The sequence below is a fragment of the Natator depressus genome, chromosome 6 (assembly GCF_965152275.1).
Source record: "Natator depressus isolate rNatDep1 chromosome 6, rNatDep2.hap1, whole genome shotgun sequence".
NCBI classification, from domain to species: Eukaryota; Metazoa; Chordata; order Testudines; family Cheloniidae; genus Natator; species Natator depressus.
Window position 1 is genome coordinate 63666689 of NC_134239.1, and position 22650 is coordinate 63689338.

General features: G+C 46.3%; 2 protein-coding genes across 7 annotated transcripts in view; one reads left to right on the forward strand and one right to left on the reverse strand.

Annotated features, from left to right (window-relative positions):
• Positions 1 to 22650, reverse strand: part of ACTN1 (actinin alpha 1) — a 137882-nt gene that overhangs the window by 72267 nt on the left and 42965 nt on the right. The window lies entirely within an intron of this gene.
• Positions 16633 to 18656, forward strand: LOC141988371 (uncharacterized). The gene is made up of 2 exons (XM_074954148.1): positions 16633 to 17556; positions 18136 to 18656. Exons 1-2 carry the CDS (start codon positions 16974 to 16976, stop codon positions 18654 to 18656), a joined length of 1104 nt encoding a protein of 367 aa, XP_074810249.1. The 5' UTR covers positions 16633 to 16973.

Genomic DNA, 22650 nt, shown 5'->3' on the forward strand with positions numbered 1-22650 from the left:
TGTTTGGGAGCCAGTGCAGCCACCTCTAAAACAGAATACAGCCTCCATTCGATAAACTAGCAATTCTGTGCAGCAAAAGGAATTTAGGCCCCCAGAGCACATATATCCAAATTCCAGTTGTGCCTGGACACTAACACCCACATACTTTTGGGAAATGCCCTGGGTCTTAAATAATCCCAGGTGGTCAGAACGTAGGATTTCTCAAGGCGATGAGCATAACCACAGAAAAGATTTTTCAGGAGTTGTGGTGAAATTTGTCTCTCTCGTAACTGACCAAACAGTCATGACCACAGATTGCAGGATGACAGAGACCTAAATTAAGATTAACATTTTGAACACGTGGTAATATAGATTGCCTGGATATCTCTTCCTTATCAGCTGGTAGGTTGCTATGGGGAAGCACCATATATGTAAGGCCAGAAATGTGGCATGCCTATTGTTCACTTAGAAATGAAAATAATAAATACCTCAAGTTCAAAGTGTGACAGTGTGCTAATTAGTTGAATAAAAGGATCTTGGGTGGAGTAGCGGGGGAGAACTGAGGACCTGGATTACCTTACTCTCCATCCTTAAATAGGATTTGCATATGCCAGATCCTTTGTTTCCTAGTTTGAACCTCCCACCCCCAGCTTCTCGTGGAAAAGTACAGAATTCAGGATGGGTTCTAGTATCCGGTGGCATGGTCACATGCCTCTGTAGGGCCCCTGTAGCCATTCTTCATAGGCTGACCCACACATTCACAGGAAGACTAAGCTCTTTTACAGTCCATTGTCTCTTGCTGATGGGCCATCAGCACTGTCTGGGCTTTTTCATTGTTGTACCTGAAGTGTTAGCAGGGGGCATCACCCAAAGTAACATAGTTGAAATATAGTCAATATTCCTAATTTCAAATACAGAAATGATATGTGCATACAAATAGGACAGTCATATTCAGTAAATTATAACCTTTCCAATGATATTTCATGAGCCATCTTGCATAAAGTATATCTCAGTTATATCATATCCATATCATAAGCATATTTTCATAAAGAATATGGAATGACATCACATGGACAATAACTGCATATCCGAGGTTGGAAGGCACCTCAGCCCACTTCAATGCTATTGCAAGCCTTTCTTGAGAACAAACCATACGCAAGAACCCCAGTTCTGACATGCCTAGGTCTCTCCTATAATCATACTCACCAATATCACAGACCCTCTGATGCTAATTAACTCTGCAAAACCTGGAAATTCAGTCAGAAATCAGCTTGCAAAGCAAACAGCTGACATCTCAGCTCCTCCTGGGTGAGCTCCATGCTGGTTTAATACAGAAAGTAGTGACAATTCCCAAGGGTACTGGGATGCCCATAGCCGTTTCCCAGCACAACCTTCAGGTCCTACAAAAGTTCACAAGTTGCCATGCAGCCCCACAGTGCACTGATGTAGCAACAGTTGGGAGCCCTGTAGGTGGATGCACTGTTTGCCATATGGTTGTAGCCATGCTGGTCCCAGGATATGAGAGACACAAAAGATATTACCTTATTCACCTTATTAGACCAACTTCTGTTGATATGAGAGAGAGAGAGAGAGAGAGAGAGAGAGAGATGCTTACAACCTACACAGACTTCAGGTCTAAAGAACAATTTGGTGTAGCTCAAAAGCTTGCCTCTCTCACCAAAAGTTTGTTCAATAAACAATATTACCCCACCCACCTTGTCCAAGGATGCGCTGGACCATTTTACAAAGGGCAGGCTGATGAATAATAAATGCAGTCTCACTGATCTCTCTCACAAACAGCAGCCATCTTGATGTGACTCACAGGAAGCATCCTCGCAAACTGTGGGGTGCACTTTATTGAAAGCATTTAGTACATAGAAAGCATAGAAAGCTAATTACATTAGCTACATATGCTGTGCAGGGTAAAGTACCCTGTACTCTTGAAGTAGAGGGTTAGAAAGATGTGTGATGGGCAGATGAGAGGCCAGAGGTGAGAGAATGTGGTAAGATGGTGGGGTCCTGGAAATTTTACTGTTGTGTAGGGCTAGATATCTTAGCTGCCTTGACTCAAGCCATTTTTACTGACTTCGCTTCACAGAGAATCGGTCTCACGCACCCCTCTCCAATTTTTTCGGTTAAGAAAACAGAGCCCCCTGCCCCGGTCACAGCTAACTGTACCCATCAGCAGCTGGCAGCCGTTACAGCAGCTGTACTTCCTGTCAGGAGGGGAAAAAAGCTTTTGAAAGAGGAAAAGGTTGTTGAAAGCAGCCAACCTCATTTCCCGTGCAGGCCCAGCCCACGGACCAGCCAGACCAAAAAAAAAAACCACCTGTGTTTTCTGAGGTGGCATGAGGCAGCTGGCAATTCTGCAGGACATTAATAGTTCTTGGGGTATGGAGGTCTTGGAATCCCCATTTAGTTATTCACTAGCTAAAATTACTCCTCTAAAGCGACAGATGTGTATTTCCTAGACATCTACAAAGGCAAGAGCCAGGACATTGTTTCACTCCGCTTTAGGACAAGGAGATGGAGGTAAAGGGAAACAAGAAGTACATTTTTAATCTCAAAGGTTTAAAATTTTTTTTTTGCTAAACTGGACATAGTAGTGGCACAAAAAAGGTACTACCAGTTGGGCTTCCTCCACAAAAATCCATGACAGTGCCCCTGTATTATTTACACAGAACTATACATGTATATGGATGGCACTTGAACAAAAATATCCCAAACACAGCCATGCTCCCTGACCCAAAGACCTTAACGTATGTTATAATTTTAATTTCACCCTTGAATACCACAACTCTTCAATTCCCCTCTCAAGGCCCACTTCTGTGATACCTAAGAGTTATGAGCCAACTAAGGGTGGCTAGGTTGAAGGGTAGTTGGCAATAGCCAATGTGTGTTCATTAGAAGCCCTAAATGATTCAGAACCATTATGTTATGCACTTAGCTAGCTCATATAAATGTGTGATTTTATCATCATTATGCTCAGCCTCCCTCTCTTTTTGCACCTTAATTGTAAGGCCTTTGGGACGGGGATTGTGTCCTCCCACATGTGCTAGCTGCTGTTTAAACACTAGGGTCCCCACCTCGACTGAGGCCTTTGAATGCTATTGCAACATAACTACTCAGATAATAAGATCAATTACAAAAAAAATAAAAAAAGTAAAGACTATTAACACTTCTACTGTTCTGGATCAGCTGTTCTTCTTTGGAGAGCAAATATTGTCCTCACTACAAAACTGGAGCAGAGTAAGTGTCCACCAGCTCAGCCATTTCACTTGTGAAGTAAATAGAATATGAATTCAGGTCTCTCTCTTGGTAGCAGACACTCATTTACCATAGTCATTTTCTTAGTACGTTTCTTTGGAACCCAACTAACCATATCTCAACCCAACTAACTAGATATATATTACTTTGGCATACACTTAATTGCTACTCACATGCTACAGAAGTAGATGCATGTTCTCCGGAGAGGCAAGGGGTAAACCAGCCTACAGCAGCTATATGCTGGAAGTAGAATAGATGTGGGCAGACGCCTGTCTGAGGATTTCCATAAAGGCTAAAATGAAGCTCTCAGTCATGTCATGAGGATAATGCAACATCCCGGTTTGACTACCAAGGTACAGTCTATGGCTCCAGGGGACTAGATTGAGAAGCTTATGGAGAGGTGTGTTGCCTCCACACAGTCTTCCTAACAAAAAGATAAAGGCAACAGAATACTTGGAAGGAGTAGACTCATTACGAACCAGTTGATAAGGGAACAGCATCTGTCTCTCACTAACCCAGGAAGACTCAATTTTGTGACCTACAAATGGAGCCCCCACCTGCTTTTACAGAGCGAGTCAATGATAATAGGTTTCAGAGTAGCAGCCGTGTTAGTCTGTATTCGCAAAAAGAAAAGGAGGACTTGTGGCACCTTAGAGACTAACCAATTTATCTGAGCATAAGCTTTCGTGATGCAGTGAGCTGTAGCTCACGAAAGCTTATGCTCAAATAAATTGGTTAGTCTCTAAGGTGCCACAAGTCCTCCTTTTCTTCTTTCAATGATAATAGTGACTGCTGCGGCAGGCAGTAGAGACCAGAGCACTAGCCCCCACTCCAACAACTCCAAGGCCTTCAGACATTTCACATCCAGTTACCTAGGGTACTTCTTCCCCAACTCTCCTCCCAGGTGTTGTCGTCGCAAAACTAGTTTTGTAGAGAAGATTACAGGGGAACGACTGCTTAAATAGGTAAGCACAGTCCACATGAACTAGTCTCTTTGCTGAGAGAGGAGGAGGAAGAGGAGTTTCAAGAAACAGTGAGATTACTTCAGAAAAATATTAAATATAAAAATATGAAACAAAATGCAATGCAAGCCTCTGCTCAGTTACTTTATGTTGTGTCCCTTCCTTCTACCCTTTGACTCTGGGTTGTCTGGTTAGACTGTAAATTCCTTGGGGCAAGGAAGGGCCTGACTTCATACATATATAAAGCAAATACACCCTTTTTGGCCCACACACCCCCCACCAGATTTCCACCCCAATCCACCACCAAAGTCAGTCGGTCTGGGCTTTGGGAAAGGATGATGAGATGAGCAATCTCACACTTCTCTTTGTATCAACAGCTCTTATGAGACATCCTGCAATTCAGGGGGAAGCCATGATAAGTCAATATATGTCCACTATCAGATTCTAAAGAATGTGGCAAAGTCTCAGAGCCAGTACTGACAGAGAGGGTGCACCATTGGGACAGAGACTTCCATTATTACTTGGACAGGTGCTGTGACAGCTCCAATATGTTGCACAAGGCAAAACACAGAAGTGACATTGCTGCAAGAAGCGTAAGAGCTCTCCGCAACAGGAAAACACACAAGGCAGGATGCACTTCACCCCCTCAAGCAATTTTTGCAATCTAAGATGTCAGTGCCACCACAAATCATAGAAGTGACAGATATTAATAAAATCAAATGGGCAGTTTTATCTTCTTGCTGTGACATACCAGCTTTATCTGACCTTTTCAGCTGCTCTTTATTCTTTCAAGCCCTACTAAAATCCTTCTTCCACCCCAGCCCCTCCTTCTACTGTTGAGTATAAAACTTCCTACCATGGCAGAGAGGCTGCACCATAGTTGTACAGTAGCTGCAGAGACATTGTAACTAAGCCAAGAAAGTCCTGTTTGCTACTCTCCCATTTAGGGGACTTAAGTCTAGCAGCAAGCAGCTCAAAGGAGCATAAGCCGTGCTAGAACAAGACAGTGTTAACCCCCATCAAAAGCTACCCAATTCCCTATTTTCATTAAATATAACTTATGATGCAATGTTATTAACACATACACACAATTTTGAGGCCGAGTAAGTTTCCATAAAGGTTTGGTCTGTGTTTAGAAGAGGGGAGACCTTCGGACAGCCAATCCCCTGTGCACTAACACAGTTACACTATCTACTTTGCAAACCAGGTCAGATGTACTTTGCAGTGTGAAATCTTGGGCAAACTATAGCTACAGGGTACTATCCCACAATTCTCAACTGCCACATCTTGAATTAGGGGAAGTCCCTCCCTCACCACAAAGTAAAGGCTGTAGGGGCAACACTGCTTCAGAAGTACATGTCATACATGTTTAGAAAACAAAATCAATTCACCCAGCCACGGGCGCTTATGTTTGGAGAGCCACGTGTTTGAATAGCTGCACCTGTATGTTTCTGAGTGCACAACACAGCCTGCTCTTCCTATCTGGTTTGGAAGTAGGCACTTCGCATTGGTTCTTGACGTGATGCTGTGCATTATGGGATTGCCTAGAAGGACCCACTAACTTCTGAAGCAAACTGTAATGTCCTGTCCATGCTACAATTAGGTTTAAAATCATCTAGACCCTCATTTGAGCCCCTCAGCCATGGTTCCGTAATACAGTAACTCCTCACTTAAAGTTGTCCTGGTTAACCTTGTTTTGTTGCTGATCAATTAGGGAACATGCTCGTTTAAAGTTGTGCAATGCTCCCTTATAGAGTTGTTCGGCAACGCCTGCTTCGTCCACTGCTTGCAGGAAGAGCAGCCCTTTGCAGCTAGCTGGTGGGGGCTTGGAACCAGGGGGTACTGGCAGCCCCCCTATCCGCTACCCTAAGTTCCCTGTGCAGTGGCAGCCACTCAGCAGGCTACCAATTGCCCGCAGTTCAGCTGTCCCTCCCCCCACCGCCATGTGCTGCTCCTGTCCTCTGCCTTGGAGCTGCTCCAGGGAGCCTCCTGCTTGCTGGGGGGCGGGGGGAAGAGGAGGAGAGAGAGAGAATAGGGAGGCTAATGTCAGGGTGTCCTCCTCCCCCCTGCTCCTGCCCCCCACTTACCCCATCTCCATAGAGCGGGGCGACGATGGGACATGACAGGGCTCAGGACAGAGGGAGCTTGCTAGCTAGCTAGCTAGCAGCAACTTCTGTCTCAACTTGCTGAGATCTACTTAAAAAGGCAGTGTACTTAGAGTGGGGTCAGTGTACTTAAAGGGAAAATGCACCCCTCTCTCTCTCACACACACACACACAATGCACCCCTCTCTCTCTCTCTCTCTCTCTCACACACACACACACACACGGTGTGTTTCTCTGTCTGCCATTCTGTCTCGGCTCCCTCCATTCGTGCTGCCTTGTAGAGCGTGAGGCTACATTAACAACCATGTGTTAACCCTTGAGAGCTCAGCCGAGAGCTAGTTCATCATTTAGCAGTAAGGCATTCCCTGGGAAATATCCCACCCTCTAACATCACCACCTCAACCAAGCTTCACAATCATCATTGCCGTGTACAGTATTGTTTGTTTAAAACTTATAGTGTGTGTGTGTGTGTGTGTGTGTGTGTGTGTGTGTGTGTGTGTGTGTGTGTGTGTGTGTGTAAAACTAATATCCTGCTTCAAGCAGGGAACCCTAGTCAACCGTTTCCACAAGCCTACATAACCTTCTCCTTGAACATGCTAACTGGGTCATAACTAGCTTATTAAACAGAACATTTCGACTGAATGGCTGAGCAGGCCATGGAAGTTCTTTCTAATATCAAATCTGAATTTCCTCTCACTCAGCACTAGCTCATTATCCGTTTCAACCCCAATGACTCTAGTATGATTTTTTCTTTCCTTGCGCTGTTACCCTTCAACTGTTACTTTGGAGTTCTCTTATACAAAAGTTAAGGAGAGAAAGTGGGGTGGGGAGAAGAGTTGATTCTTTATCTGCTTAGTCTCTCAAGAACTTGCGGTATCTTGGCTGCTTTTTCCCCAGCCCATTACAATTCATGATCAATGGAATAAAAATACACAAATGGGAAACATGAACACAGCCCAGTTTCTGCACTGTGGCAGGTTAACAGCTGGACAGATATTTAGATAGGTTACAAACAAATCACAAATCTTGCCAGCAACTTAGTAGCAAAGCCAGTGCAGTGACTGAACACAATGGGTCACACATGCAACTACAACAAAAACTATGCACCTCCACAGTGGTCATTGTTAGACTACAACTTTACCAGGTAAGCCAAAATGGAATATCCAGTCGAAAAGGAGCATAAGTCATATGGCTTTAAGAGCTGTATCTTACACCCCTTCCTACACGTACACTCATGCACGTGTTTAGAACTATGAGCCAAAGTCCAAAACAGTCAACTCTTGGCTGACTTCACCACACAACTGCTGTTTCCACAGGACCTTCGGAGACGTGGGCTGAGCTTCTCGCAAACAAGCCTGTCCTCATGCATCAAAACTCCAGAGAGAGATTTTTCAGATATATTATTGGACTAAAACTGAATTAAGTAGTCAGAGTCATTTACCCAACTACTGAGTTTCCTCTTCTAGTCAGAAATGTAATTGATTCCTTTTTTTTTTTTTTTTTTAATTTAAAGCCACACAACAATTTCCAAGGGAACAGGGCACCAGCAAGCACTTTGTGTTTACTTTTAGAGCCTACACTGTAGAAAGTTTGGATGGTGCACATGGCTTGTGTTGCAGATTTTACATCTATGTCTTCAATGATTGATCTATATCTATGCCTGCTTCTAGATACACAGCAATAAGGGCAAGTTGATCTGGGCAACAAAACTACTTTAAATTTTTATAGCATCTTTTGAAAGCAAAATTGCAGTGACTAGGTAAGTCACCAAGTTAAAAAAAAAAAATCAAGAAATATATTAAGTGGATTTTGAGACAGAACCATTTTAGAAACTTATCAGTGTTTTGCTAGCTCTGTAATAGAGCTTAGCATCAGTTCTGACTACAGATGCCCAGGACTAAGGCTAAGATTTTGTCACGGAATCCGTGACTTCCAGAGACCTCTGAGACATTTTCAGCTTCAGCCCTGGTGCTCCCAGCCACTGTGTGCAGCGGGGGAAACCTCAGAGCCTAAGCAGTGGAACGTGTTGGACTGTCCACCCTCCCCATTTTGTCAGAGTTATTTTTAGTAAAAGTCAAGAACGGGTCACAGGCTTCCGTGAACTTTTGTTTATTGCCCGTGACCTGTCCCAGACTTTTACTAAAAATATCCATGACAAAATCTTAGCCTTACCTATGACAGATACAGCTGAATCAGTGCTGAACCCTGTTTGGCTGCAAGCGTAGACAAAGGCAAACCACATTCAGCACTGTTTCTGTAGCCATAGTTATTGAAACCTGCCTCTTCGGATACTACAGACATCCTCCCACTCAGACATTTGGTAGCAGTCTAAGGAATGACAGAGGGTGAAAGTGTAAAACACATGTACACCTACATCTCTCAGGTCCAGGCAATACCTCCAGAAACTCACCAGAGACCAACTCCCTCTATTACACCTCTGTTGCTGCTGAATATACTTTTGTCTCAGGCCTGGTCTACACTACAATGATTTGCTGGCATAGGAGTGTGAAGCTATGACAGCAAACCCCGTAGTGTAGGTGCAACTATCCTGACACAAGAGTGCTTCTGTTGGCTTAGACAACGTTTGGGGAGGTGGTGTAGCTAAACCAGCAGAACTCCTGCCAGTTTAGGCTGCATCTACACTATGTAGCTCTGCCAGCATAGCTATACTGACCAGAGCTCTGTGGCGTACACAGGCCCTTAGCGACCCGCCAGAACTTAGCTGTGCAGCTCACAAGGAAGTCAAGGAGTAAGCAGAAGCCCATTTAGTCTAGGGCTATCTCTACACTAGGAGAACTTTTATTGATATAGGCATCGGTACACTATACCACCAAAGCTTTCCTGGTGTGGATACAGCAATGTCAGCAAAGCTGCACTTTGTACCAGTCCCCACAAGTGAACAAACTATACCAGTGATAGATGCAGTTACACTGGCAAAACTGCACTACGAGACTAGGGCTTCCGCCACCACAGCTCTGTCAGTCAGGGATCACCAGTCTTCATCCCCCTGACAGACATACTATACTGACAGAAGTCTGTAGTATAGTGGCCAAGGTACGCAAGAATCAGACTATTTTTTTCCTGGGATTTCACAGGTATGAGATGTTTCTGAGAGTAAATCAACACTGCTGGCAAAGAGGTGGGGGCAGGGGAGAAGACCTCATCCCCTGCAATCCAGTCGTTCTCCGGGATGGTAAAAACTGAATTAGCAAACCACCTTCTCACATACATCAGTCTCAGGTGAGTCTGGCATCGGAGTTTCTCATGTATGCTCAGTGGAATCTAATTTTATATGGGATGGGGAAAGAAAAGCTGGGATCCTTGCCGAACTGGTTTTCCCCCACAGGATATTGCAAAATGCTGTGAAGTGAGTGTACCTTTTATTAGCCAACGACAGGCTAAAGTAGTAAGAGAAAAACAACCCAGCATGCGCCTCCATAAATACATGGTAAATATTTGCTCTTCTTCCAAGCATATGAGCCTCATGAATCCTGTGTCTCCATTACCGTTACAGCGCTGTGCAGCCAGAGAAAGAATCTGCTGCTGCCATTTTAATGCCTATTAACCATTAAATCAGTGAGTCAGATGGCATTTCAGATTGGTGAAGTACTAGCAATGCTTACTTCTGCAGGACCAGAACAGTAACAACATTAGTAAGTCACCAGAAAGGCTTACCATCTCAGTCCTTTCCTCTGAGAAGCAGAAGGAAGTCCTGGCAAAATTAAATAATAAAACTGGCTATGTTGGGAACATTAAAAGTATGCCCTTAATATTATTTTAAAGTGAAATTCTGATTAGCGAAACTCTTCATTTGGGCTTGAATAGCAATTGTTTCGGTCCTTAGACATCAGCTCACAAGAAAATATAGAACTGTGTTGCAGGCTGTCTGAAGGCAGTATCACACGGTGTTACGGCTTGCATTACATGTTTTGTGAGTCCCCAAAAAACACTTTACAGTACTTTAAGCTATATTGAAAGGACTAAGGTGCAGCCCCTTCTTGGGTGGAAAATAGCAACAAGCCACCAAAGACAGGAATTAAAAATCAAATCAATTTATGGAGGCAGAAACTCAACTACCTAGATATGGGTTTGGCCAGGATACCAGGACTAAAACCACTACAAAGAGCCATGCAGTTTGGATGACCACAATTTTCCCAAACTTCCATTTTAAATCTCTCCAGTGCTGCTGGAGATGCCCATATCATGCTGGATCTCTGTAATGAGTCTAAGGGAAGAGTGTCATCTATTGAGGCATCAACAGCTCTTCCTGTACCCTTCTGGATTTTCCTTGGAGATCTCCTGTCCACATACTGACTGGACCTAATTCTGGTTTGCTTGAGATCACAGCAAAAGTTTTCAGTTAGGTGAAAACTAAGCAGGGCAGAGAAGTGTCCTTGCAGCAGCCTAAACGTGGTTCCAACGAAGGTCCACTAAGAGGATACCCCTGTCAAGATGTCTGATGTGTTCCCCATACGTAGCTGTACTGCGGCAGCTTTGTACAGTAGAACCTCAGAGTTACAAACACCTCGGGAATGGAGGTTGTTCATAACTCTGAAATGTTCGTAACTTTGAACAAAACGTTATGGTTGTTCTTTCAAAAGTTTACAGCTGAACATTGAGTCAATACAGCTTTGAAACTTTACTATGCAGAAGAAAAATGCTGCTTTCCCTTTATTTTTTAGTAGTTTACATTTAACGTGTACTGTATTTGCTGGGGAGGGAGAAGAGGTGTCATCTCCACTGCTGCCTGATTGTGTACTTCTAGTTCCAAATGAGGTGTGTGGTTGACTCGTCAGTTCGTATCTCTGGTGTTCTACTGTAGTTTTGTTTTGCTTTTAGCACGCTCGTGGACTTTGCATATAGTTCAGAGTATTTCTGCTCTCTGTCAAAGCCCTTATTGTTATCAAGAATGTTGCCAACTACAGCAGCTCTGTCTGCTCACATTTCATGAGAGGACTCACAGGTGTTGCCTTTTCTATGGTGTTTCCTGTGCTACTTATTTTGCTGGGGGAGGAGAGGTACTGTTGTCTCTCTGGGCTTTCTAAACACAACGCTACTGTAGAGAGAGTGAATAATTAAAAGAGCGTAACCCAGCTCCCTGCTGCTCTGCACAAAAGACTGTGCCAATTGAGTCATTCACCTGTTCTAGACAGTTGGCCCACTTTCAATCACCAGGGCTGGAGCAATTTATCAGTTCCTTGTTCTGTTAGGCAGATGGACCTTGAAATGAAATGATTTCTAAAGGAGAGAACTGCTTATCAGGAAAAGCTTTTTCCACTGGTGAAGCTTATTTTTCCCTCCCTCTGTCTCCCCCCAAAATACAGCCTCTCAATAGGGTCCCCGAGCAGCCAAGTTTAATTTCCTTGCCTGAAGCATACTAGCCTGAATGCAGGGACTGCACTCTGTTACTGAGAGCCAGAGCTCCTCACGTGAGCAGGGATGGGGAGGGAAACCTTCTCTAAACCAAAGCTGGAGGACCTCACTTCAGTCATCTGGTAGCAGGAAGGTAGGAGTCCAAAGTGCAGCTCCGTACCTCTTCCTGGCAGCTTTCACACCCACACCACAAGATCCCATAGTTACTTTTCTGATCAGAAAGGACCACAAGAAACCACAGTTAGTTTCTGGTGAGAAAGGGAATCTGAGCCAGTCATTGGCACTGAGCCTGACAGCTTGGTAACAAAGAGCAAGGAGTTGGAAGGAATACCTGCAGCCAAGAGATTTCCTGATGGCTTAGCATAATGGATTTACTATGTATTCAGCCTTCATCCTCATCCCCTGTGACTCAAACCAACAGCTAAATTTGCAGGAGAAAAATAAACTAAACTGTAACCTTCGAGTCTTTCCCTCCAGATCTCCCACATTTGTAGATTTGTTCATCAGCACCTCTGCACGAACCCTGTTATCCCACTACCTTTGCTCTCCTATGCTGAATTCTTTTCCATTGCCTTCACTTCTTCTTGTCTTTACTGACTGCTGTTCCCTTTGCTATGGCCTTCGTAAATCCCAGATCGTCAGGCTTCAGCATGTGCAGACTGCTGCAGCCTTTCCTCAGGTGTACTAAGAGCATCAACATCATCATCTGTAAGGTGGCAGAATATGGCTACAGATTCCCAGACTGTAACTCCAACCATAACGAAATGCAGAATGTGAACACTGATTCACGGTTGTAGGAACACTTTCTTCAGACATCCCAATAGCCTCCTCCTTTGTGCAACGACAGTCATCTTAATGACTAACTTGGTTTTGAATGGTTATAATTGACAAAGCGATTCCTGGGTTAAGCATGACCCACAGATCTATTATTGTTATTATAATTATTTGTATTGCTATAGTGCCTAGAAGCACTGTGCTCAGTGCTGTACAAACACAAAACAAAAATGATGGTCCCTGCCCCAAGGAGCTCAGAGTCTAAAAGTAAGAGAGACAACAGGGGACTAGTCAGAATGATGGGAAGGAAAACCAATGAGACAATGGTCAGCACCACAGACTGCGGTTTCAACACTCCAGCTGCATATAAAAACCTTAACAGTTTTTTAGCAATGTAGTGACTGGAAGAAAAGCTCAGTGTGGCTTGAAAGCCTGTCTCTATCACCAAGAGAAGTTGTTCCAATAAAAGATATTATCTCACCCACCTTATCTCTCTAAGGTTTTTGTAGGCATCCTGGCAAAGGAGAGTAGTCAGGAAGATAAGGTAGCTTTGTGGATGTTTATAGGGAGCGCCTCCCAAGGATGAGGGGCAGCATGGGAGAAAGTGCTTAGTTGAAAATTTGGCAAGTGGGCGATGGAAGCGGGCATCTCTGGCATATTGGACGTGGGAGTCTCTCTCAATAGTGAATGACTGATGATAGGAAGGGTGGGGATAGCCCCTGAAGGGCCTTGAAAGTGAAGACAAGTAGTTTACATTTGAGGTGACCGAGAAAGGAGAGCCAATGAAGAAATGCAAAGAAAGATGAAGAGGGGTGACACTCTCAAAATAACGAGCTAAGAAAATTATCTTGGCAGCATTATTCTGTATGAATACGAGTGGGACAAGACTGCAGTTGTCAAAGCCTGAAGAGAGGATAGTGCAGTAATCAAGACATGAGATAATGAGAATCTGAACAAGAGTTTTATGATCCTTTGGCAGTTGTGGAAGGAGATGAAAATTCACTCCCTGATCCGACATATAATCACATCTATTGCCAAATGACCAGATTTCATTGATCTGGATGGAATTAAGGTTTTGCATACATATAAAATGAGTACGGGGGGAGGAGGGGAATCTACCACAGGAACAGAACAATGTAGCCTCAAAAGTAAAATATATATCTGAACCCCAAGGAATTCAGAGGTAGCTTTACTCAACCCCCCACTCGCAAGTAAGAAATTATTGAAAGGCAGAATGAAAAATGTGGTTTTAATCTGAGAAGTGACAGAAAGAGGAACCTTCTCACTCAGCAGAACTGATCCATATGCGTACACCTGATAATAATAATAATAAAAAAAATAAATAAATTTAAAAAAACACCCACCAAAACAGGTAGCTACTTTTTACTTCTGTTATCTCTGCTATGGCAGCCCAGCTAAGATAGAGTGAGCTGGATTCAGCTACTTTTTGTGTATGAACAGAACCGATCACTAAATTCCAGTCAGACATTCACCTGTAGTCTAAGTCAGTGGGGTTTCACAGTGGTCACTGGAGGGTCTAGTTTGAGCTGCAAATCTTTATTCTTGAAGATGTAGGTTAGGACTCCAATACTGCAAGTTACAACATGCAGAGCCCCACTGACTTCAGTGGGGCCCTACATAGGTGCAGAAGTCTTCCTAGATGTTGTAACTTGAAGGGCTGAGGCCCAAGTTTGTACAGCTATAATTTAGGTTACAAGTAAAAATGTTCTAAGTACCTTGGATATGGAGCCATTGTGACAAACACACAATGCCACCAGTGAGTAGAGGGAAGGAGGTTTTAATTAAAAAAAAAAAAAAAAAAAAGGAAAGGAAAGGAAAGGAATATTCAGATTCTAGACTTTGACTACTTTAACTGTACCCCAGAACCTCAATGCTGCCTTGGGTGGCAGATTTACAAGACACCCTCTGTATAAGGCAGATGCAAATCTGTGGCAATTCTCAATTATTCAGGATACCTTGGAGGTTTATCCAAGAATGCTGGTATCTGGAAGCATCTGAACCCACATCCACCATGGTTTATTTAGTAGAGTACATATAGCCTACTTGCAAGAATATACAGGATTTAACCTGTCCACAGCTGCAAGGAGCCTTGCCATTGGATAGTATATTTCCCATTGTCCACCGCAGGGAGAGGTGATATCTGCCAATGCTTAGTCTTATTACCTTGCACCTTGGGAGCCCAAAGGCTGCAACTCTTCCTACTGTCCAAGTGTTGGTTATAACAAAGCCTTATCACCACATATCTTGTAAGTCAGGGGTGGGCAAACTTTTTGGCCTGAGGATCACATCTGGGTATGGAAATTGTATGTATGGTGGGCCATGAATGCTCGCAAAATTGGGGGTGGAAATGAGAAGTTAGGGGTGCAGGAGGATGCTCTGGACTGGGACCGAGGGATTCAGAGGGGAAGGGGGGATCAGGGCTGGGGCAAGGAGGAGGGCAGGTGTGCAGGCTCTGGAGGGCGCTTACCTCAAGCAGTTCCCAGAAGCAACAGCATATCCCCCCTCTGACTCCTACACAGAGACGCAGTCAGGAGACTCTGCACACTGCCCCGTCCACAGGTGCCACCCCTGCAGCTCCCGCTGGCTGTGGTTCCTGGCCAATGGGAGCTCCAGGTGTGGCTCTTGGGGCGGGGGCAGCGTGCGGAGCTCCCTGGCTGCCCCCATGCGTAGGAGCTGGAGTGGGGAGGGGCGGGTCATGCTGCTGCTTCTGGGAGCCGCGCAAAGCGGGGCAAGCCCCCAACCCCGCTCCCTAGCGGGAGCTTGAGGACCAGATTACAATGTCTGGAGGGCCTGATGTGGCCCCCGAGCCGTACTTTGCCCACCCCTGCTGCAAGCGATGCCATACTACATTCTGAGCCAGCCTGTCCCCGACAGACACTCAGCTGTGCTTTAGGTGACTTGTGTCAAATCCTTCAGACTAAGTTGCACTGATCGAATGGATTTCCTCCCTCTACAGAGATTACAGAGCGAACGACACAAGAAAAAGCTATTTAGTTAGCATCTGAGGGGAGGAAAAAAGCTGGTCAGGTCAGTCCAGCCCATTCCAGTTCCTAGGAAGCCCTGCCCAGAACGTTTGCTCCCATGCAGTGCTGATAGTCCTAAGTGAGATTTTAAAAAAGGAAGGCAGAGGCAAGTTAAAAGTTGTGTGTGATCAGTTACAGCAGTTCTTTCCAGCCTGTTGTGGTTCAATGTTTCAGACATTCTGTTTTGTGAGAAACAGCAGTGCCCAGTTTAAGAGAGATGAAAGCAATTTTGGCTCATCCCGTGTAATACAGTTGAGGACAGTATGGCTGATTCTCCTTTTCCTCCCTCAACTCACACTCTGTTCTGGTACATTGTCCCCTCAGCAGCCAAGCCCCAGACCGGGGACCTAACCAGAAAAGGATTCACTTTAAATGGATCGTTAAAAGGAGCTGTTTAAAAATTCTTTACACTTTTGAGACTAAACACCTCCAAATTTTATGTATTTTGACAGTCATTATCTAGTTTATTTTTCACTCTGTACGCAGTTTGTAAGGGCAGGAAACAGTCTCACTGACAGACATGTCAGACATTGAACTAATACTAGGGGATTTTCTTCCATGCCTTTGCTCGACTTGGACTACTAAACTGACCAGTTTCACTTCTTGGTAACACAGTCACATTGCATCAGCACAAGGGACCCAAACTCAACAAAGGAACATTTACAGGTTAAAAAGCTTCATATTGACAATTTTTAAAATCTTATTCAGTTCTGAAACCTTTTATAAAAAAACCCCCACCCATCTCCACTTAGAATTGAATATATTTTAATGGCCCTAAAACTATGGGAGAGAGGGGCCAGCTGAGGGGTTTGCGGATTTATACTAAATTGATATAAAAGTGAGGTTTAAATGCAGCTACATTAGGAGTTTGCACTGGTGTAACTAGTTGGATTTAAAAACCAAGTTAGTTAGAAAAGTTGCCTGAATGTAATAGTCTCCATCCCTTAGCGTAGCTGTGCTTTACAAAACCTGGGAAGTGGTGGCAGCATGCCCTGTGGGCCTGCTCCAAAGGCCACTGAAGTCAATGGGAGTGTTCCCCTGGCCTTCAGTGGGGTATGGATCAGGCCCTATCTGCGCCGCGGAAGGAAATGACTGAAAATCTGGTGACTCATAGCCCTGGTCTACACTAGGACTTTAGGTCGAATTTAGCAGCATTAAATCGATGTAAACCTGCACCCGTCCACACGATGAAGCCCTTTATTTCGACTTAAAGGGCTCTTAAAATCGATTTCCTTACTCCACCCCTGACAAGTGGATTAGCGCTTAAATCGGCCTTGCCGGGTCGAATTTGGGGTACTGTGGACACAATTCGACGGTATTGGCCTCCGGGAGCTATCCCAGAGTGCTCCATTTTGACCGCTCTGGACAGCACTCTCAACTCAGATGCACTGGCCAGGTAGACAGGAAAAGAACCGCGAACTTTTGAATCTCATTTCCTGTTTGGCCAGCGTGGCAAGCTGCAGGTGACCATGCAGAGCTCATCAGCAGAGGTGACCATGATGGAGTCTCAGAATCGCAAAAGAGCTCCAGCATGGACCGAACGGGAGGTACGGGATCTGATCGCTGTATGGGGAGAGGAATCCGTGCTATCAGAACTCCGTTCCAGTTTTCGAAATGCCAAAACCTTTGTCAAGATCTCCCAGGGCATGAAGGACAGAGGCCATAACAGGGACCCGAAGCAGTGCCGCGTGAAACTGAAGGAGCTGAGGCAAGCCTACCAGAAAACCAGAGGCGCGAACGGCCGCTCCGGGTCAGAGCCCCAAACATGCCGCTTCTATGATGAGCTGCATGCCATTTTAGGGGGTTCAGCCACCACTACCCCAGCCGTGTTGTTTGACTCCTTCAATGGAGATGGAGGCAATACGGAAGCAGGTTTTGGGGACGAAGAAGATGATGATGAGGAGGAGGTTGTAGATAGCTCACAGCAAGCAAGCGGAGAAACCGGTTTTCCCGACAGCCAGGAACTGTTTCTCACCCTGGACCTGGAGCCAGTACCCCCTGAACCCACCCAAGGCTGCCTCCTGGACCCAGCAGGCGGAGAAGGGACCTCCGGTGAGTGTACCTTTTAAAATACCATACATGGTTTAAAAGCAAGCATGTGAAAGGATTACTTTGCCCTGGCATTCGCGGCTCTCCTGGATATACTCCCAAAGCCTTTGCAAAAGGTTTCTGGGGAGGGCAGACTTATTGCGTCCTTCATGGTAGGACACTATACCACTCCAGGCCAGTAACACGTACTCGGGAATCATTGTACAACAAAGCATTGCAGTGTATGTTTGCTGGCGTTCAAGCAACATCCGTTCGTGTGTTATCCTCAGGAGAGTGAGATATAATCCATGGTCACCTGGTTGAAATAGGGTGCTTTTCTTCAGGGGACACTCAGAGGAGCCCATTCCTGCTGGGCTGTTTGCCTGCGGCTGAACAGAAATGTTCCCCGCTGTTAGCCACAGGGAGGGGGGAGGGTTGAGGGGGTAGCCACGCGGTGGGGGGAGGCAAAATGCGACCTTGTAACGAAAGCACATGTGCTTTGTATGTAATGTTAACAGCAAGGTTTACCCTGAAAGAGTGTAGCCAGTGTTTTATAAAATGTGTCTTTTTAAATACCACTGTCCCTTTTCTTTTCTCCACCAGCTGCATGTGTTTCAATGATCACAGGATCTTCTCCTTCCCAGAGGCTAGTGAAGATTAGAAAGAAAAAAAAACGCACTCGAGATGAAATGTTCTCCGAGCTCATGCTGTCCTCCCACACTGACAGAGCACAGACGAATGCGTGGAGGCAAATAATGTCAGACTGCAGGAAAGCACAAAATGACCAGGAGGAGAGGTGGCGGGCTGAAGAGAGTAAGTGGCGGGCTGAAGAGAGGGCTGAAGCTCGAATGTGGCAACAGCGTGATGAGAGGAGGCAGGATTCAATGCTGAGGCTGCTGGAGGACCAAACCAGTATGCTCCAGTGTATGGTTGAGCTGCAGCAAAGGCAGCTGGAGCACAGACTGCCACTACAGCCCCTGTGTAACCAACCGCCCTCCTCCCCAAGTTCCATAGCCTCCACACCCAGACGCCCAAGAACGCGGTGGGGGGGCCACCGGCCAACCAGCCACTCCGCCACAGAGGATTGCCCCAAAAAAAGAAGGCTGTCATTCAATAAATTTTAAAGTTGTAAACTTTTAAAGTGCTGTGTGGCATTTTCCTTCCCTCCTCCACCACCCCTCCTGGGCTACCTTGGTAGTCATCCCCCTATTTGTGTGATGAATGAATAAAGAATGCATGAATGTGAAGCAACAATGACTTTATTGCCTCTGCAAGAGGTGATCAAAGGGAGGAGGGGAGGGTGGTTAGCTTACAAGGAAGTAGAGTGAACCAAGGGGCGGGGGGTTTCATCAAGGAGAAACAAACAGAACTTTCACACCGTAGCCTGGCCAGTCATGAAACTGGTTTTCAAAGCCTCTCTGATGCGTACCGCACCCTCCTGTGCTCTAACCGCCCTGGTGTCTGGCTGCGCATAACCAGCAGCCAGGCGATTTGCCTCAACCTCCCACCCCGCCATAAACGTCTCCCCCTTACTCTCACAGATATTGTGGAGCACACAGCAAGCAGTAATAACAGTGGGAATATTGGTTTCGCTGAGGTCTAACCGAGTCAGTAAACTGCGCCAGCGCGCCTTTAAACGTCCAAATGCACATTCTACCACCATTCTGCACTTGCTCAGCCTGTAGTTGAACAGCTCCTGACTGCTGTCCAGGCTGCCTGTGTACGGCTTCATGAGCCATGGCATTAAGGGGTAGGCTGGGTCCCCAAGGATACATATAGGCATTTCAACATCACCAACAGTTATTTTCTGGTCTGGGAATAAAGTCCCTTCCTGCAGCTTTTGAAATAGACCAGAGTTCCTGAAGATGCGAGCGTCATGTACCTTTCCCGGCCATCCCACGTTGATGTTGGTGAAACGTCCCTTGTGATCCACCAGAGCTTGCAGCACTATTGAAAAGTACCCCTTGCGGTTTATGTACTCGCCGGCTTGGTGCTCCGGTGCCAAGATAGGGATATGGGTTCCGTCTATGGCCCCACCACAGTTAGGGAATCCCATTGCAGCAAAGCCATCCACCATGACCTGCACATTTCCCAAGGTCACTACCCTTGATATCAGCAGATCTTTGATTGCGTGGGCTACTTGCATCACAGCAGCCCCCACAGTAGATTTGCCCACTCCAAATTGATTCCCAACTGACCGGTAGCTGTCTGGCGTTGCAAGCTTCCACAGGGCTATCGCCACTCGCTTCTCAACTGTGAGGGCTGCTCTCATCTTGGTATTCATGCGCTTCAGGGCAGGGGAAAGCAAGTCACAAAGTTCCATGAAAGTGCCCTTACGCATGCGAAAGTTTCGCAGCCACTGGGAATCGTCCCAGACCTGCAACACTATGCGGTCCCACCAGTCTGTGCTTGTTTCCCGAGCCCAGAATCGGCGTTCCACAGCATGAACCTGCCCCATTAGCACCATGATGCATGCATTGGCAGGGCCCATGCTTTCAGAGAAATCTGTGTCCATGTCCTGATCACTCACGTGACCGCGCTGACGTCGCCTCCTCGCCCGGTAGCGCTTTGCCAGGTTCTGGTGCTGCATATACTGCTGGATAATGCGTGTGGTGTTTAATGTGCTCCTAATTGCCAAAGTGAGCTGAGCGGACTCCATGCTTGCCTTGGTATGGCGTCCGCACAGAAAAAAGGCACGGAACGATTGTCTGCCGTTGCTCTGACGGAGGGAGGGGCGACTGACGACACGGCTTACAGGGTTGGCTTCAGGAGGCTAAAATCCACAAAGGGGGTGGCTTTACATCAAGGAGTAGTTCAGGCAGGACTTCACGGAGGGTTCCAATAAGAAATGGTGCACCTAAGTTATTGTTCTTATTGGAACAAGGAGGTTAGCCTGGCCTCTGATTGATACATGGCTAGATCTACCTCGCAGCACCTTCTCTGTGAGTGACTGCAGTGTGACCTAGAGGAATGAGTCCCCTAGACAGGGGAGGAGGCAAATGAGTACAAAACAAATCTGGTCTATTTCTTGTTTTGATCCACTCCATCTATCTTTTACATCTTTGGCTGGCAGCAGACGGTGCAGAAGGACTGCTAGCCATCGTCATCTCTTGCCTGCCCGGCAGAAGATGGCACAGTACGATTGCTAGCCATCGTCATCTCTTGCCTGCCCGGCAGAAGATGGCACAGTACGATTGCTAGCCATCGTCATCTCTTGCCTGCCCGGCAGAAGATGGCACAGTACGATTGCTAGCCATCGTCATCTCTTGCCTGCCCGGCAGAAGATGGCACAGTACGATTGCTAGCAATCCGTATTGCCTGCCTGCTCACCATTAGACGGTTCAATACGACTGACTGCAGGACTAAAGAGAATGACCTGGTCAAGTCACCAAAAATTTAGTCCCTGCGCCCATGTCTGCCCAGGCGCTCCCAGCCGACGTGGCCAGGAGCACCTCGGACATGACGAGGACGGCTACCAGTCATACTGCACCGTCTGCTGCCAGAAGGCAATGGGTTGCTGCTACTGTGTAGCAATGCCGTACCGCGTCTGCCAGCACCCAGGAGACATACGGTGACGGTTACCTGAGCGGGCTCCATGCTTGCGGTGGTATGGCGTCCGCACAGGTAACTCAGGAAAAAAGGCGCGAAACAATTGTCTGCCCTTGCCTTCACGGAGGGAGGGAGGGAACGGGGGCCGGACAATATGTACCCAGAACCACCCGCGACAATGTTTTAGCCCAATCAGAGTGCTCCATTGTGACTGCTCTGGACAGCACTCTCAACTCAGATGCACGATTGTTTGCCGTTGCTCAGACGCAGGGAGGGGCGACTGAGGACACGGCTTACAGGGTTGACTTCACGGAGGGTTCCAATAAGAAATGGTGCACCTAAGTTATTGTTCTTATTGGAACAAGGAGGTTAGCCTGGCCTCTGATTGATACATGGCTAGATCTACCTCGCTGCACCTTCTCTGTGAGTGACTGCAGTGTGACCTAGAGGAATGATTCCCCTAGACAGGGGAGGAGGCAAATCTGGTCTATTTCTTGTTTTGATCCACTCCATCTATCTTTTACATCTTTGGCTGGCAGCAGACGGTGCAGAAGGACATATTGCCTGCCTGCTCACCATAAGACGGTTCAATAGGACTGACTGCCGGACTAAAGAGAATGACCTGGTCAAGTCACTAAAAATTTAGTCCCTGCGCCCATGTCTGCCCAGGCGCACCTGATCGACCTCACACAGGCGACCAGGAGTACCTCGGACATGACGAGGACGGCTACCAGTCGTATTGTACCGTCTGCTGCCACAAGGCAATGGGTTGCTGCTACTGTGTAGCAATGCCGTGCCGCGTCTGCCAGCACCCAGGAGACATACGGTGACGGTTACCTGAGCGGGCTCCATGCTTGCGGTGGTATGGCGTCCGCACAGGTAACTCAGGAAAAAAGGCGCGAAACGATTGTCTGCCCTTGCTTTCACGAAGGGAGGGAGGGAAGGGGGGGACTGACGATATGTACCCAGAACCACCCGCGACAATGTTTCAGCCCCATCAGGCATTGGGATCTCAACTCAGAATTCCAATGGGCAGCGGAGACTGCGGGAACTGTGGGATAGCTACCCACAGTGCAACGCTCCGGAAGTCGACTCTAGCCTCGGTACTGTGGAAGCACTCCGCCGAGTTAATGCACTTCTGTGGGGACACACACACTCGAATATATAAAACCGATTTCTAAAAAACCGACTTCTATAAATTCGACCTTATTCCGTAGTGTAGACATACCCATAGTTCCAAACAAGCCATGAGATGCTGCTGCATTATTTGAAAGTAAAATACAGATAACGCTTTGCCAGAGATCATTGGGAAGAATTTGCACCACTCCGTTTAATCCAGCAACTAAGTCTTGATCTCAGGAAAGCCTCTGTGAACAGAGGGGAAAAAACACTGCAGAAAGAGCTGCAAGGAAAACTCCTTTCTTGATCAGTTCAGCCCTTCAGGAAATGTTTGAAGTTTCTACTTTTCTAATTCAAAGAGCTGGAGGCTTCAAAACAACATTCTCTGTTCATCTGAGCATTTAGAGGACAGGGAGACAGGCAAACAAAGTGGTTTTCCAGGAGGTGAAG

What these genes read in the sequence shown, in the direction of transcription:
- LOC141988371 (XM_074954148.1), top strand. Translation starts at nt 16,974, where the DNA reads ATGCAGAGCTCATCAGCAGAGGTGACCATGATGGAGTCTCAGAATCGC. An exon ending in AGGCGGAGAAGGGACCTCCG is followed by an intron (nt 17,557 to 18,135) that starts GTGAGTGTACCT and finishes TTTCTCCACCAG; the next exon opens with CTGCATGTGTTTCAATGATC.